Source organism: Xiphophorus maculatus, chromosome 22 (genome assembly GCF_002775205.1).
Source record: "Xiphophorus maculatus strain JP 163 A chromosome 22, X_maculatus-5.0-male, whole genome shotgun sequence".
Taxonomy (NCBI): domain Eukaryota; kingdom Metazoa; phylum Chordata; class Actinopteri; order Cyprinodontiformes; family Poeciliidae; genus Xiphophorus; species Xiphophorus maculatus.
The window spans coordinates 14308103-14323437 of record NC_036464.1 but is presented as its reverse complement, the minus strand read 5'-3'; the positions used below and the strand labels follow the sequence as shown (position 1 = coordinate 14323437).

General features: G+C 38.1%; 1 protein-coding gene across 5 annotated transcripts; it reads right to left on the bottom strand.

Moving 5' to 3' along the window:
* Positions 1-475: 475 nt before the first annotated feature.
* Positions 476-14272, bottom strand: LOC102223381 (WASH complex subunit 2-like). 5 transcript variants are annotated; one of them, XM_023327726.1, is made up of 31 exons: positions 14132-14272; positions 11520-11663; positions 11244-11408; positions 11043-11111; positions 10255-10428; positions 10045-10138; positions 9916-9977; positions 9751-9807; positions 9576-9659; positions 9359-9443; positions 8869-8928; positions 8613-8761; positions 8437-8524; positions 8311-8364; positions 8011-8214; positions 7770-7924; positions 7569-7679; positions 6535-6630; positions 6344-6445; positions 6153-6260; positions 5896-6068; positions 5650-5755; positions 4832-5245; positions 4606-4734; positions 4003-4104; positions 3831-3905; positions 3531-3590; positions 2856-3059; positions 2062-2763; positions 1791-1962; positions 476-1109 (listed from the first exon to the last, which is right to left on the bottom strand). In XM_023327726.1, the coding sequence occupies exons 2-31, from the start codon at positions 11661-11663 to the stop codon at positions 964-966; spliced, it is 4344 nt and encodes a 1447-aa protein (XP_023183494.1). In that variant the 5' UTR covers positions 14132-14272; the 3' UTR covers positions 476-963. The 5 variants fall into 5 exon arrangements, with proteins under 5 accessions (XP_023183494.1, XP_023183495.1, XP_023183497.1 ...); XM_023327727.1 differs by lacking the exon at positions 3531-3590; XM_023327729.1 differs by lacking the exon at positions 7569-7679.
* Between the last annotated feature and the right edge of the window lie 1063 nt (positions 14273-15335).

The following is a 15335-nucleotide window of genomic DNA, read 5'->3' as shown; positions in this document are numbered from 1 at the left end:
GTCATTGGATAGCAGCCAGAAAGAAAGAAAAATGATTTCCTCCTTGTTCATATTCATGACCAACTATCTTGAAGGTCTTCAACTTGTAGACTATTTTTTGTCTTGAATAGCTGTTTTCCCAGATCTTTTTTGAGTCCTTTCTTAGCATACTTAGGTCAGACAGCTCTTTGGGTCTTAACATGAGATTCACCCTCTCTTCAACACATTTAGCTTGATTTTAGCAATTTTAAGGGAACATGAAAGTCCTTATCTATTCCCTACCACAAATGGCATTTTAAGTTAAATTTATTTTTGCTTGTTATCCACGTGTGGAAATGTTAGAAAACCACACAGACTTTCTTGATTTTAATGTTTACTGCTCTTATAAAAACTAAAGAAACTATTTATTGGATTCAACAAACGACAAAATACTCCCTTGCTCTGGAGTTAAAACAAAAAAAAAAGCAACGATTGACCTGGAAATAATCACACATAATTCAGGTAAAATATGTTTCATTTTAGTTATTAAAAAAAGCATCATCTTTATCATCACAGTCAAAGTTAGGAAATGGAGGAAATTCTTAATAAAAACATTGTCAAAATTGACTAAGACAGTAAGAATGATATGGCACAAACCTAAAGAAAAAACATCTCACATGGCAAAGCCAAACAAATCAATATAATTTCTGCAGGCGTCAAGACTAAGCATAATGTATGCTTATAAAGTGCTATTATGTATTATAAAGACTAAACAGTTATATTAACTATGATGCCAGGATAATTTTGGAAACTCCGTTGAAAGATGAATGGAATTGTATTAATTACAGTCTTTGTCAGACAAAAATAAGCCACATACTGATATGATGTTATAGCAATAAATATTTTATCAACAATGTATCATATCTTTTCTTGATCACTTAATAATGAAGCAAAAAAAAAAAAAAAAAATCCACAATTTTACAAATTCCAGGCCACTCCAAGACATCAGTTCCCACCCAGAACGTTAAGTGGGTCATCAAATATGTTGCTGGAATCTGGTGCAGTAGTGGTTTCCTTGGCTGGTGGAGTTTTCTTTGATTTATCAGGAGCCTTTGGCACTGGCTTTGCTGTGCTTGTTGTAAAAATGTCATCTTTGAAGAGCAGAGAGATGTAACGATGTTAAAATATGACAAATAAAAGGTGAGCACTAAGCAACACAGCTGATCTTCAGAAAGTATACGGTGGCATGCAAAAGTATAAAGTTTTGTATTTTTACATTTTGTCATGTTCAGACCCCAAACATATGTTATAGAGATTTAATATGACAGATTTACACAAAGTAGGCCATAATTGTTAGCAGTTGTGCCATACGCTTTCTACTTTTGGATGACAGACTGAAAGGTGCTCCATGAGACGCTTGAAAGCTTTAAAGATTGTTGCATGACCTAATTGTGCTTTAAACTACTCAAGTTCTTCCCTGGCCTGTCTGGTTCGTTCCTTAGTTTTTGTGATGTTTGTTCTTCAATGTTTCCCAACAAACCCCTGAGCCCTTCACAAATCAATTGGACTGAGATTAAAATACACATTTGCTAATTGCATGACTTCCCACTTGCTTCACTAAATTTCATCCATAGGTGTCAGAGTAAAAATGTATGCCTCACTTTTCAGACTTTATGACACTTATTTATCCCCCACTTCATTATTACCCACTACCATGTTATGCTCACACAGAAATCCCCATAAAATATATTGACATTTATGGCTACATTCTAAAAATGTGGAACACTTTGGAAAAGCATTGTAAATGTGTGACAAGCATCACTGTTGCTTACCCATGTCGTCATCAAATATTGACTTGGTCTCTCCCTTTAACTTGGACTTCGGTTTTGGTTTAAATGTGTCTGTCAGGTCAGCAAAAATGTCTACATTATCATCAAACAAGGCAGCATCAATGCTTTTCTCTTTGAGCTTCTTGTCAACTTTAGGCACAATGGTGGCTTCATCCTGTAACACAAATTCAGACAGGAAAAACAGGAATCAAATCCACCCTCATAGCACAGATGAACCTTGACACAATTACCACAAACAAAAAGGTAAACCTACCTGAAAAATGTCCTGTGTTGAAAAACTATTACCATTCTTGATTTCTTTATTAGTTTTGGATGTGGCAGTGGCACTGCTGTTAAGTCCAAATAAGTCATCATCGTCATCTTCCATAAAGGGTGAGACTTTAGCTTTCTTTGTTACTGAAAGTGGCTTAACATTTTGGAAAAGATCATCAGTGTGCGTATCAAATATAGAGGAGTGTTGACTGGGATCTATATCCTTCTTCAGTCCTGCCTCACTACTGGCCTGTGGCTCTATGCTCTTGGGGGTCTCTCTGGGTGAGGGCTTGTTAGAGACGGTTTTAGGCCCAAAGAGACTGTCTGAGCCAAAGAGGTCATCATCTTCTAATGCTAGTTGTTTCTTTGTGCTGCTGCTGTCCTTACTGGAGTCTTTCGTTCCTGCTTTTGTCGATACTGGCAATGACAGCTCTTTGGGTCTGGAAGAGCTTTGAGAGGATGAAGGCTGTGAAGGTAAGGGCTTTGGTGAGGTTGGTGCTTCGGATGAGAAAAGAGATGTTGGGTTGATGGGCGTGAGGTTGGATTTGTCTGAAGGGGGCAATGCTAAACTGGAAACACTGGGATTTGGCCCAAAAACATCTGCCCCTCTGCTCTGATCTGTGTCCCCCATCGACTTTTTGGCAGCCTGCTGCCTTGCCGCTCTGGACTGGGGTCTCCGGAGAGCCGAACCTTTTGCACGGTCCTGCAAGGGTAGGGAGATTTTAGCTACTTTCGGAGCAGATGGAGGTGAAGATAAAGAGACAACAGTACAGAAAGTGCCAAACTCAAACCCACTTTGTGTGCACTTTGCAGAGTGGTGACCTGGACTGGTGTATCAAAGCTCACCCCCCCTTCACTCTCCTCATGTCCTCCGATGGGGGTTGAAACAGGACTGGGGCTCAGGCTGGAGCTGGATACCCCAGAGGAAGAGCTCAGAGTCCCTGACATGCTGGAAAGAGCTCCAGGGAGCAAAGCAGCAGGGTTGATCATCAGACTGGCCTGGATGTTAAAAAAAAAGAAGAAAAAACAATCAGTTGCAGTGAAAGCTGAGTAGATTCTTTTTAAGATGACTTTACTTCAAGCAAGAAAATTCAGCATTTGTACAGAACCACATACTAATAGTACAGATTTGTATCACTTCTCTAACTTGTTAGTTCCTCTGTGTGGTTCAGAGAAAGGAGAAACCAGGACTGAGAATGGAAATGGTGCAAGAGCAACAATGAACAGCAAGAACTGCTGAAACTGCAAAGACCAGCAAGACAACTCTTCTTCATTAGTAAGATAAAATAAAATAACCATTTTCAATTAGGACAGTCAATTTTAGCCAAAGTTTGGAAGAATAGAAAAAAGCAGATGAAAAAATATGTCAAAGTAGCAATAATAAAGATCTTCCCTGAAAAGGAAAATAAGATAAAAGAAAATAGGTCAGTATTAAAGGCTTTTGATTCAGTTAAAAAAGAATTAAATTACTTGAAGTTTCCCAATCCTTGATGAGGAATCTTTAGGTTTTACAGGGCTTGGTGCTGGTTTCTGTGTGGTCAGATTACAGCAGGATCAAAATTGTATCCAACATAAAATTTGTGTTTTCTTAATAAATAAAAAAAACAAAGAAAAAAATAATTTAAAAAAACCCACAAAAACTATCTTACAATTGAGAACAGAACAAAACAAAAATAATGCTTCTAAATAAGTAAATAGTTGCCACAGTTTTGTAGTATGGAACTGAAAAAAAAAATCAAAACCAATCAAAAACAGACAAATTTAGCCCACCTGAATCTCTGAAACAGGATCAGGGCTTGCAAGTGGCGCTTTATCAAGAGGTTTGCTTGGTTTCTTTGCTACTATCTATATAAAAAGGGAAATAAATGGTTGGTATTTTTTGTAAGTGGTAAAAAAAAATTTAAATCCAGTGTTTTCTAAAAACATAAAACTCATTTGTTACCGGAGGGTGAGGTGTTGCTTTGACAGAGCTGAAAATGTCATCTTCGTCATCGTCTGAAAACAGATTATGTGCTGCTGGTTTCATCGGACGGACCTTAGAACTCTGAAAATTGACCAAGAAAAAAAAAACGTGTATTTTTTTTTTAAACATACAATGAAAAACATTTGCAACTACATACAGAAGAAAACATTATTTGCAGAGTAAGCAAAAACACAATGTTGTACACAAACATGTTCATGACAAGTTTGGCTTTGGGGAACTTTGAAGAAGTAATGTCGTTAAATGGCAAACAAATGTAACTGCACAACCTTTAGGAGACACTTTTTACTTTATGCAGTAAAGCAGTATGTGATGATGTGAAAATTGCTTGTTTGCGTATCAAAGTATTGGCCACTACAATTAATTCTGATTCTCAAGAGAGAATGCAATTGCTGCCAAATTTTATTTGACAAAAATATAACGAGGAATGTGAATCAGTTCATAGTGGAACAATAATTGTAGTTTGGAAGAGTTTAAATAAATTTGACTTTAACGTCTGAACTGAACTTAGAGCTGGTTCTTGTTAAGAGTGAACTCACACAACAATGCAACAAATGCACTGACCTCAACTTTTGTTGTGGCTGCAAAAAGATCAACATCAGGGTCGTTGTCCTTCTGCTGCGTTTGACTGAACAGCAGCTCTTCGTCCTGGAAAACCCCTGTGCTCTTTTTCTGCTGTTGCTCCTCTGCAGGCTGCGGAAAAAATTTACATTTCAAATGCAGAAGTAAAACAAAAATGCAAATGAACAAATTTTCCCATATTCTCTGTTCTATTACAAGGCAGACAAACCTCTGGTGTCTTCCCTGCCGTGGGCTTACTGGCCGAGAATATTGGAACGTTCCATTCTGATTCGTCTTCGTCATCCTCATCAAACAGACTGACTGTTTTTGTTTTGCCTTTGTCTTCCTTCTTTTCATCGGTTCTAAACATTGGTGGTGGGGTGCCTTTGGAGAGGAAGAGGTCATCCTGGCCTTCATCGTCCAGAGGGCCCTTTGTCTGCTTGCTGCTGAGAACATCAATGCCACCAAAGAGACTGACTGCTCCAGCAGGCTTCTTTCTGATTTCAGTGCTCTCCGGTGACGGCAGTGCTTCAGGTTTCTTTTCAGCCGGTTTCGGCTGCACCGGCGGTTTGTCCTTTGCTGGGGTCTCAGAGACCAGAACCTGCTCTGGCTTCGAGGAGGATTGCAAAGTGGCAACAGGCATCTGGGAAAATTACAGATAATAAAACGGTTATACGTGGAGAACGCACAAAAACACGTGTGAATTTTCAAACATAAGAACTGCTTTCCTTTAAAAAGTGTCTTTGACGAACAGTTTAGGTTTGCAGCACCACACGTTATACCAACTCAATATCATCCTCTACACCAGTTTATTATGCTAAAGTCTTGTCTTGTTGATATGAGTGAAAATGCCCTTGTATAAATATTCTTTTTGGTAATTTAGAAATTTAAAATTCTCAAAATAATTCCCAAACATCAGACAGTTCTATCCACAAGAATAGTTTATCTTCTTGATTTCAACTAAGCATCAAAATATATATATACATATTTTTTAAATGATGCATAAATCATGTATAAGCAATGAATTTAAGATTTTTGCTCACTCACTTTTGTTGGGGCTTCAGAGTTTGTGTTATTGCCAAACAGAGATTCTTTTCCTTCATTATCTCCCTCGTCTTCAAACAGGAGAGCAATCCTCTGGGGCTTCTTCTGACTTCATGAAGGCAACAGAACAAGATGGGTAAATATTTAAAATGTTAAAGTACAATAGAAGTTACAATGCAACTTGAGCCAGACAAGAGCTGCTTTGTTTTCCGTTTCTAAATGAATTAAGTTATTTACAACGGTATGTACCTTGAAGTCTTTGTGTCGGCAAACAGGTCATCGTCATCCTCGTCGTTAAACAAACTGCTCTTCTGGGGTATTTTAGTACTTGGGAGATTAGATGGGGCACTAGTGCTGGTTTTCATTCCTCCCGTTTTACTCTCGGCCTTTGATGAGTTGCTTTTTGGACTAATCCACTGATCCTGACATTTCAGAAAATGACATATTTCAAATTCAGAAAAATCCTGGTTGGCGAGTAGAAAATATTACCTTTATTATCCACATACCTCATCGTCGCTGAAAAGAGAGCTGGATGCCGCTTTGGTGGGTGGTGGGACGGAGACTTTAGCTTGAGACGGTTTAACTTGAGATTTGGCTGCAGACGCAAAAAGATCCTACGAGGTAATAGGTTAACATGTAGTGATGTCAAATAAAACAAGTCAGATTTGATTTTTTGCTGTAATAAAACAGTTTTCACCTCTTCTTCCTCGTCATCAAATAAGGACAGGGGCGTCTTGCTGGTTTTACCCAGACTTGAAGGGTCAGGCTTAGATTGACTCTTAGTGACTCCTGGAAATAACTGACGCCAACAAAAGGATATCAAGCGTTATCGAAATGCTTTGTGAGCTTTATCTCTTCTTACCATTTTGTTTCTACTGCAAACATTACCTGAGGCTCTTCATCATCAGAGAACAGGCTTGTACTATGAGGCTTTTCTGTTGACTTAACTGGAGCTTTTACAACATCAGGAGAGGCAGGAACAACCTGAAGTTCATAAATGTAAAAAAAATACTAAATAACTTGAGTTGTGAAATTATACTATTTATTGAAGAAATGGGAATTTAAGACATAACAAAAAACAAAACAAAAACAATAAAAACCACAAGCTCAGCAGAGGAGTAGTCAAATTTTTAAAGAGATGCACAGGTTTGTTTTCTTGTCAAAGACAACATGTAAAAATTAAGAACGTAAACAAAAAATGTAGACAAAATAATGCAATGGCTTGACACAATATTTCCCAAGATGTGGAACGAAATGTGAAGGTTTTCTCCTCTACTTGATATGATTTCTGAATTGCAGAATAATGGGGTCATTTTACACAGAACCTTTTTCACCCACAATCTAATTCTGCATGGTGTCCCCCAGGGCTCAATTCTTAGCACTGTTCTTAATGTGCACTGTCCCTTGACAAATAAATGTTAATTATTTTGAGCTTATTTAATAAAGTTAAGTAAAGTTTATTTACATAAATGTAAGTTATTATTAAATCTATTTTTCGAGCATTCCAGTTTTAGTGTATGTTTATTGCTGTTCTATAAACATTTGACTGTCTATGGATCAATGCACAGCATTTTGGAAAAGTGTTGTTATAAACATGCTCTATAAATCAGATCTAGCGAAGATTATCAAGTTCAATTAAAATTTTAAATTTTCTTAGGTGCCTTATTTTTCCCCCCACAATTAGGTTGTATTACTTATGCAAATAACATAAATTCTTCTAACATATTAAATTATTTGTCTACATTTTATCCAGTGTCTACTTAAGAAGCCGTAAATTGTTTTAGAAGAAAAACCAACCCTAACATTGTGACCACTGAAGACAATGGAGCACTTTTAGATTGAAATTCTGACATTTTGCGAATGAAAACAAACTAAATTGATGTGTGTTAGGGCTAAGTAGGTAAACAATAGTCTATCCAGACCTCTTCATTTTTCTCAGAGTCCTCATTGGTAGACGTCTGCCGTTTTTTCAAGCCCTCGTTTAACAGGCTTTTAGTTGCAGGGCCAAACATGGAGATAGCCCCAGCTGGCATCTAAACATGAGACTGACCGTCACCATGGCAACACACAGAAAACACAACATACAACACTAGACATTTCTTAGAAAGAATGTTTTCATTTACCTTTTTCTCTGGTGGTTTATCTTTCTCCTCCCCAGACTCCTTCTTGCTTTGGGTTGGAGTTGCTGCTTTGAACTTACCACTGAATATGTCACCATCATCATCCTCATCGTCAAAAAGGTCAATTGAATTTTTAAGTTTGGCTTTCTCCTGTACAGCTGGAAATTAAATAAAAGAAATAATCAAGCCAAGATCCCATTGTAATAACTGCAGCACCATTTGGGCGCCTCTCTCATTCACTTACCAGAGTCTGACTTTTTCAGGGTTTTTCCACTAAAGAAATCATCGTCTTCGTCGTCATCAAACAGCCCCCCAGCTCCACCATCACCCCCACTCCCAGCTCCAGTGAGAGGTTGTGTGGGAGCTGTTTTGGTCCTGACAGCTGGGGTACTATTTTCTTTTCTCTCCTCTGAGTCAGAGCTTTGTCCAGAACCAAACAGGCTGTTATCTAATTGGAGAAAGTTTGTTTCAGTACAATAAAGCATAGAGAAAAAAAAAGAAAGAAAGAAAGGTTGCATGTTACTATTAAGATCTCTTCTACTACCTGGAAATATTGATACAGCACCAGCTGGAATCTTCTTATCAGCTTTACGAGATTCTGAACAGCAAAATAAATGTAAATCTCAATCCGTGTGTTTACCTTAAAAATGAATTTATTTCTAGATTTTACCTGCAGTTTGAGATGTGCTTTTTATCTTTTCATTCATTACTCTTTTCTCCTCCAACGCAGGTTTTGGCGCCTCAGAGAAAAGATCTCCCTGTATGATGCAATAGAACATGACACATTAAAATCTGATCCCACCGCTTCCAAGATGCAGATACAAAACAGGAAATAAATCACATCACCTCGTCATCATCGTCAAAGAGACCCTTTCCTCCGCTGAAGAGGCCGCTTTTTCCTCCAAATGGGGAGAAGTCATCATCGTCGTCATCATCATCATAATGATCATCCATCTTGGGAGGCTTAAACATGTCATCGCTGTCCTCCTCAGCCGCTGGTAAAATTTAAATGAACAGTTTAAGTTTGGTTGGTTTGTTGCGAAATCTCTAATGGAGCATCTAAACGTAAGGCTCAACAGGAATGATGATGACTGTGTCCTACCCTGTGGTTTTGCAGGCTTTGGTTCTTTTCTGCCTTTACTCTTCTTCTTAGATGCCAATGCTTCAGGAAAATGAAATGGTAGAAACAAAAGATCCATAAACATGCACATGTAAAAATGGCAGACGTATGTGAATTGCACTTGATGTTGTACTCAAACAAGCGCTTTAATGACGATGTTATTGTAATCTTCCCAAATACAAGTAGGCAAATTAACAGCTATACAGTATATTAGCTGTTATGAACAGCTGCATTTTTGCTTGATTGTTCACTAATACTTATCCAACAAAGTTCGGTTTCCTCAGCTGCATAACAGGTATACATGGACAAACTTTGTAATTTCGTAAATAACCGTGTCCCAGATGGATTTTACCAAAACGATTTGTGTGAAAATGATCAAACATGTTTGATACCTGAGGACCAATGAGATGTAGGAATGGAAATCTACAGTGGGTGATGTCGTGTGTGGTAGCTGGTAATGACAGGAACTTACACGCACGATCTCCTTCAGGCCGGGTCATTTGTTCCCCTTTGATTCGGGCGGCTAACTCATCTTCAAATCTGAACTCGCCTGTGTTCTGTGAGACACAAAATATCAGCGGTCATTCTTTTTAGGAGTCATCTGAATTACCCAACACTTAAATTATACTTTCCTATTTTATATACTTTAGGTCTGTACAAAATTATTATTTTGTGTGACCCAGCTATACCTTTGGAGCATCATCTTCATCTGATTTTTCAAATAAGTCTGAATCCTCGTCCTCCTCTTCTTCAAAACTAACCATAGATGACTTCTAGATGAAATTGAGGGAAAAATGTAAAACTTAATTGGTTTGGAGGTGAAGTTATTTTTTTATATGGAGATAGAAAAATGACTTAAGATACCTTTTGAATATTATTGTGAGCTTCAGGCTCCTCCTGGGAAACGTCATCATCTGAATTCTGTTTAAAAGAAGAAGAAAAAAAAAGAGGAAAGTTTTTCAACTAAATGTTTTTGAAAATTAAAACAAAACCATAAGATGTGAAATAATAAGGGAAATATTATCTCACAAATTCTTCTTTGTCATTTTCACTATCAACAACGCTGTCCCTGTCGCTGTCAACCGATAGTTCTGAAAGTGACATAAAGGTTATTGATGTCAAGCTGAGGTACAGACAGAGCGGCTGTGAGAGTCTTACCGTCACTCGACAGGTCGCCAAGCCCAACATCATCCTGCTCCATGAAGGCTTGAGAGCCAATCAGATACGGAAGTGGCCTATCCACATAGAGATCCTAATACAAAAATAAGTAACATCCAAACTTAATTACACTAATCTCATCACATGCATTCCAGTCAAAACTGCAATAATTGCATTTTGCAATTATTGCCTTTCAGAGGAACAGCACACCTTGGGTTCCAGGATGGCCTCTACTCTGTCCGGGATCTCCTCGTCCTCAGAGTCAGAGTTCCCTGCCTTGATGTCCAGATGTTCAAACGCTGACTCCAGTACTTTCAGCCCATAACTCACAGCTTCCTGCATCTTGGGGATCAACTCTGCCTCTTTCTGCTCGCGAGTCTTTTCCTGAAGTTCAGAGATGAATATATAAAATGTGAAAATACTTGCAAAAGTAGTTTCAGACTTAAAGCTTTTTCACATTTTGTCATGCTACAATCAAGACATCAATGTAATTTACTAGGCTTTCATCTGCTTGACTAACACAAAGCAGCACATAATCAAGAAGAGAAAGCAAAATGTGACATGGGTTCATTTTCTTTCCAGTTAAAAACGAAAATATGACTTGTTTTGTATTTGGCCCTGTAAACAACAATACCCCTACATAAAATTAAAATCTAGTGCAACAAGCTGCCTTCGGATGTTCAGGAATGAGTAATTTATTCACTCATAAGCACAGCTGTTTAGTGAAGTATCATAAATGGTTTTTTTATTTCAATCAGTGAACAAATGGCATGAAAAAGACCAAGTAAAGGCCAGGAAATAAAATAATTACACTAAAACTGAGACAATGCATTGTTTTCCTCCCATTTTACAGACATGCACTACTTAGCATTTTCCTATCACATAAAACTCAAGTACAATAATTTCACATTTGTGTTTGTAAAGTGACAATATGTGAAAAGCTCAAAACACTGTACTCAAGGAAAATGAGAGATGTTAGCAGGTTTGTGCTCAGTTACCTGTTCAGGCTGCTTCTCTGAAGCATCAGCCTTGGGCATCGTCTCCTCCACCTCCTCATCATACACTCTCTGTTACAGAACAGGACACACTGAATCATGTATCGTCTACTTAAAAAACTCCTCTGGCTCAAAAGAAGTCTAAAAATATCAATGTAAATTTAATTTGGCAAATACTATTAATGAATTTATGAGATACATTACATTTTCTATAAATTGTGTATTAGAGAGCATTAAAAAGTCATTGAAGACAGAGTGCAGGCGGCTGTCTGTGGCCTTGGTGTCCCGGATAAGGCTGTCCAACTGCTTTTCAATCTCATGCGTCTTTGACAACATTCTCTGCGAAAAGTCTTGGAGGAAGAGGAAGAGCTGTGAGATAAAAAGGAAAAGCCGTTATGAAAACAGGATCCGTTGATTTCACAACTTTCTCAAGCACTGTTTCACTGATGCTTCAAAGTTACAACACCATTTCTAGCTTACCCCCGAGTCGGCTGCTAAGGACCAGTTGGCACTCTGTTGTCGGATCTCCTCCAGACTCCATGGTCTCTCCCACACCTGAGCATCTTTGCTAAAAGCCTCACTTCGGCTTGGGCCATTTGCAATTCCATTTGGCAAAGTACTCATCTGGAATCAAATGATTTGTTGTGATGATGGAAATCAATAATTCATGCAGGCTATTTAACGCCTGTCAACACATAAAGAGCACAAAACTAAACAGAAAATTGTCTTTAGTATACATTTGTACTCTAAATGAACACAGGTTACCTGTAGGAGGAAATAAGAGCTAAAACACAAATTGGAGTGAATGTTTCCACTGACAAAGACTTTCTGAGAGTGAGTTTTGCTGCCTATAGCTACCCTGACATAAGTACCACTTGTGTATGACATTAAATAACAATCAGTTTCAGTTGCATATCTTTTCTTCATAGTACCTTCCCCATAACATCTTATCATATTAAAATTTCAAAGCTCAATGCATTTATTGGGATTGTGCATAACAAACCAGTAGAAAATTCCCCTAGTACATAATTGTAAGGTGGAAGAAAAACGATTACAACACATTTTACAACAAAAAAAACAACAACTGAAGAACCTGTTGTGCTTTTCAATTCAGTTTACATTCTAAAAGCATTGATTCTGATACTCATAATAAATGCCAGAACAATCAGCTACATTTAGTCCACCAGTGGGTAATTCAGTCTCAGTGTTTACAGTTATTTATAGTACCATTTTGTGAGGTCTATTAAAGAACAGCACAATAAAGAACAAGGACACAGTGGTGTCTCTGAATCTTCGATTAGGTTATAATATAACATCGAGCTCTAAATTTCTCTCAATTTCTCAATTTCAATTTCTCTAAATTTTGAATGATGGTCAATCCATCATTCAAAAATGGAAAGAGTATGACACAACTGTAAATCTACAATGGTCACTCAACTAAGCTGAAGAACCTGGCAAAGAAAGTATCACTCAGAAAAGCAACAAGAAGGTCTGTGGTTACCCTGGAGGAGCAGCAGAGGATCCACACTTAAGGTGGGAGAATGACTACATAACTTGCTTTAATGCAAAAGTGGAAAACTTGTCAAATCACCATAAAACATTGTGGGGGCAACATTGCACTATGGTAATGGTAATTTTATTCAACACAGCCAAAAAAGGTAGTCAGATTTGATGGAAAGATGGATGTAGCTAATTGCAGCACAATCCTCTAAGGCAGTGCTTCTCAATTCCAGTCCTCAGGCCCCCCTGCTCTGCATGTGCCTCTATTCCAGAACAGCTGATTCAAATGATTGCATGACCAAGTACTGCAGAAGCCTGTCAATCACCCACAGATTCAATCGAGGTGTGTGGCAGAAGGGAAACACCTAAAACATGGAGGGCAGAGGGGCGTGAGGACCGGTATTGAGAAACAGTGCTCTAAGGAAACATTATAGAGGTGGCATAAGACTTCAAATTGGAGTGCGGGTTGTCCTTCCAGCTCAAATTAATCTTTGCAGCCAATTTGACTGAGCAAGGCAGAACGGCAAAAAAATGTAATTCTCTAGATGTGCAAAGCTGGTGGAGACATAACCAAAAAGAAAGCCAGAACTGCAATGAGAGGGGGACTAACCACAAACCATGCATTCCCTGCTTTTTTTTTTTGTGGATGACATCTTAAGCCTATGAATTATTTTCCTTCCACTTAACAATATGCATCACTTGTCTTGGTTTATCACAGAAAATACCAACAAAATGAACTAAATTTGCATATATGTGACAAAATGTTACTAAATTCTAGAGGTATCATTACTTTTACAAAACACTATATGCTGCTCTGTCATAAATTAAAAACAACATGGATATCAGGGTATCCCCACAACATCCTGATATTCTGGATGTTATGGGGCTACACTGACCATTCATCTGATCAGTGTAGCCATCTGATGTACACTGACCAGATGGCTATCTGATAGCCAGATGTGTACAGGGGGTGGGGAAAACAACCTAAGAGCATAACATAGAAGTTAAGGACAGTGATATCACAACCAGGAAGTTCATCATTGCTTGAAAGATCTCAAAGCTTTACAAGCAGTAAGAGTTCAGCTGTGGGGTCAAAGGTTTAAACTTCTTTAAAGTAAATTACATTAAAAAAACAGCGGTAATTGCTTAAAAGATTATTAGCATCTTTAACATGCTACTATGTGAAACTAGATAGTTGACCAAGTTTGTAACAAAAACAATACTGCATGTATTAACTAAAATTACAAAGACAGGGCTACCTTACCGAAGAACCCAATTCAGAGTTATTTAGTGATTTGGTGCGTTTAGTCACTCAAAAACAAGTAGACTTGTGAATTCCAATAAATGTTATAAACAGCTTAACTAGTACACTTGTAATGAAACACGAGAGCAGTGCCTTTATAGTGACGTTGCTAAATTAGCGAAGTGTAATTTATGACGTCCCCATGAAGTTTCCAGAATTTGGTTTTCTTAAGGGAAAGCGGGGGAGGACTGTTTGGCTAAGCTAGCATTTAGCTAGCCAACATCAACACTGATGTTCCGTGTAGCATAAACGGATGAATCACCCTGCATGTAAGTGGCCCCACGCTTACCTTGAATATCTCCTGTCAAGCGCTGCCCACGACGGACAACTGCGGTCAGAAACGAAGAAAAAAATAAATAAAATAAGATCGATTATGCAAAATTTGGCCTTTCCCTCATTGGTCTTCTGACAGGTCAGCCATATTCTGTCTGCAGACAGTCACCTGACTAGAGTTGCATAGCAACCAAGTAGAGAGGGGCGGACCGGAACAAACCAACAATGTGGGGGGAATCCGACAGAAGTTGTAAAATCACAGACATAAGAAAGACCCTTCTCTACTATGCCTGTGTGAATTATCTGGTTTAGTTTTAGGCTGAAAGTCCTTCCTTGTCCTCCTCCTATATTTCAATAACTCCTGATAAATTTGTTTTACTTTATCTGGAAAACAAAAACATTTGACACACCAAATATTCCACCAATAAATTTAAGAGAAAGTGGTTGATATATATATATTTTTTTTAAATAACCACAATAATATATAAAACACCTTTCCCAAATATTTGTTTTGCAACTTTTGTGGAATTCAGTTTCTTACTCTTGCAGATGCTCTCCACTTTAGCAATCAGTCTGTAGCACTGCTGAGGTTTAAGCAGTTCCTCTTTCTTTAACGAAATCATTGTTAGGTCTAGTGTCTCATCTTCCTTCAGACAATATTCCAGATTTTCAGTGGAGTTTAGGTCAGGCTGGCCATTCAAACACAATTATGCTATGGTAAATAAACCAGGCATCGGTACACTTAGCAGTGTGAGCTGGTGCCAAGTTCTTCTAGGACATGAAGTGAGCAACTAAAGCTTGTCAGCAGAGAAAATCATGGAAATGGACTAGTTTCCTGGCAGATGGCTGCACTGAGTTTGGATTTAATTAAACACCAGATGACAGCTCTCCCTGAATCACCACTGTGGAAATTTCACTGTTGAAGTTTAAGATTCTGTGCGTCTTCAACCTTCCTTCTTTCCTTGTCTAAATGAAATGCACCACTGACTTCCATCTGAAAGATGATTTTGGGCCACTTCAAATTAGCCTCACTTGTTCATAACCCAGAAAAAGTGTTTCTGACATTTTCTATTGTTCAGGGGTGGCTCCCACAAACTCTTGAATGGGTTTTGCTTCACAATCCTCAAGGCTTGGTTTATCCCTGTTGCCACTATATTTTTGTCTACCATAGATTTTCCTTAAACTGCACTTTCCAGTAATGGTTGGATGAAACACTGAGC

Excerpts from the sequence above, each read along its gene's own strand:
- LOC102223381 (XM_023327726.1), bottom strand. The coding sequence starts at position 11,663 with ATGAGTACTTTGCCAAATGGAATTGCAAATGGCCCAAGCCGAAGTGAG. Across the intron at positions 4,105-4,605 it reads CAGCCACAACAAAAGTTGAG|AGTTCTAAGGTCCGTCCGAT; the intron begins GTCAGTGCATTT and ends GTCAATTTTCAG. Across the intron at positions 3,591-3,830 it reads ATCCTGTTTCAGAGATTCAG|AAACCAGCACCAAGCCCTGT; the intron begins GTGGGCTAAATT and ends CTGACCACACAG.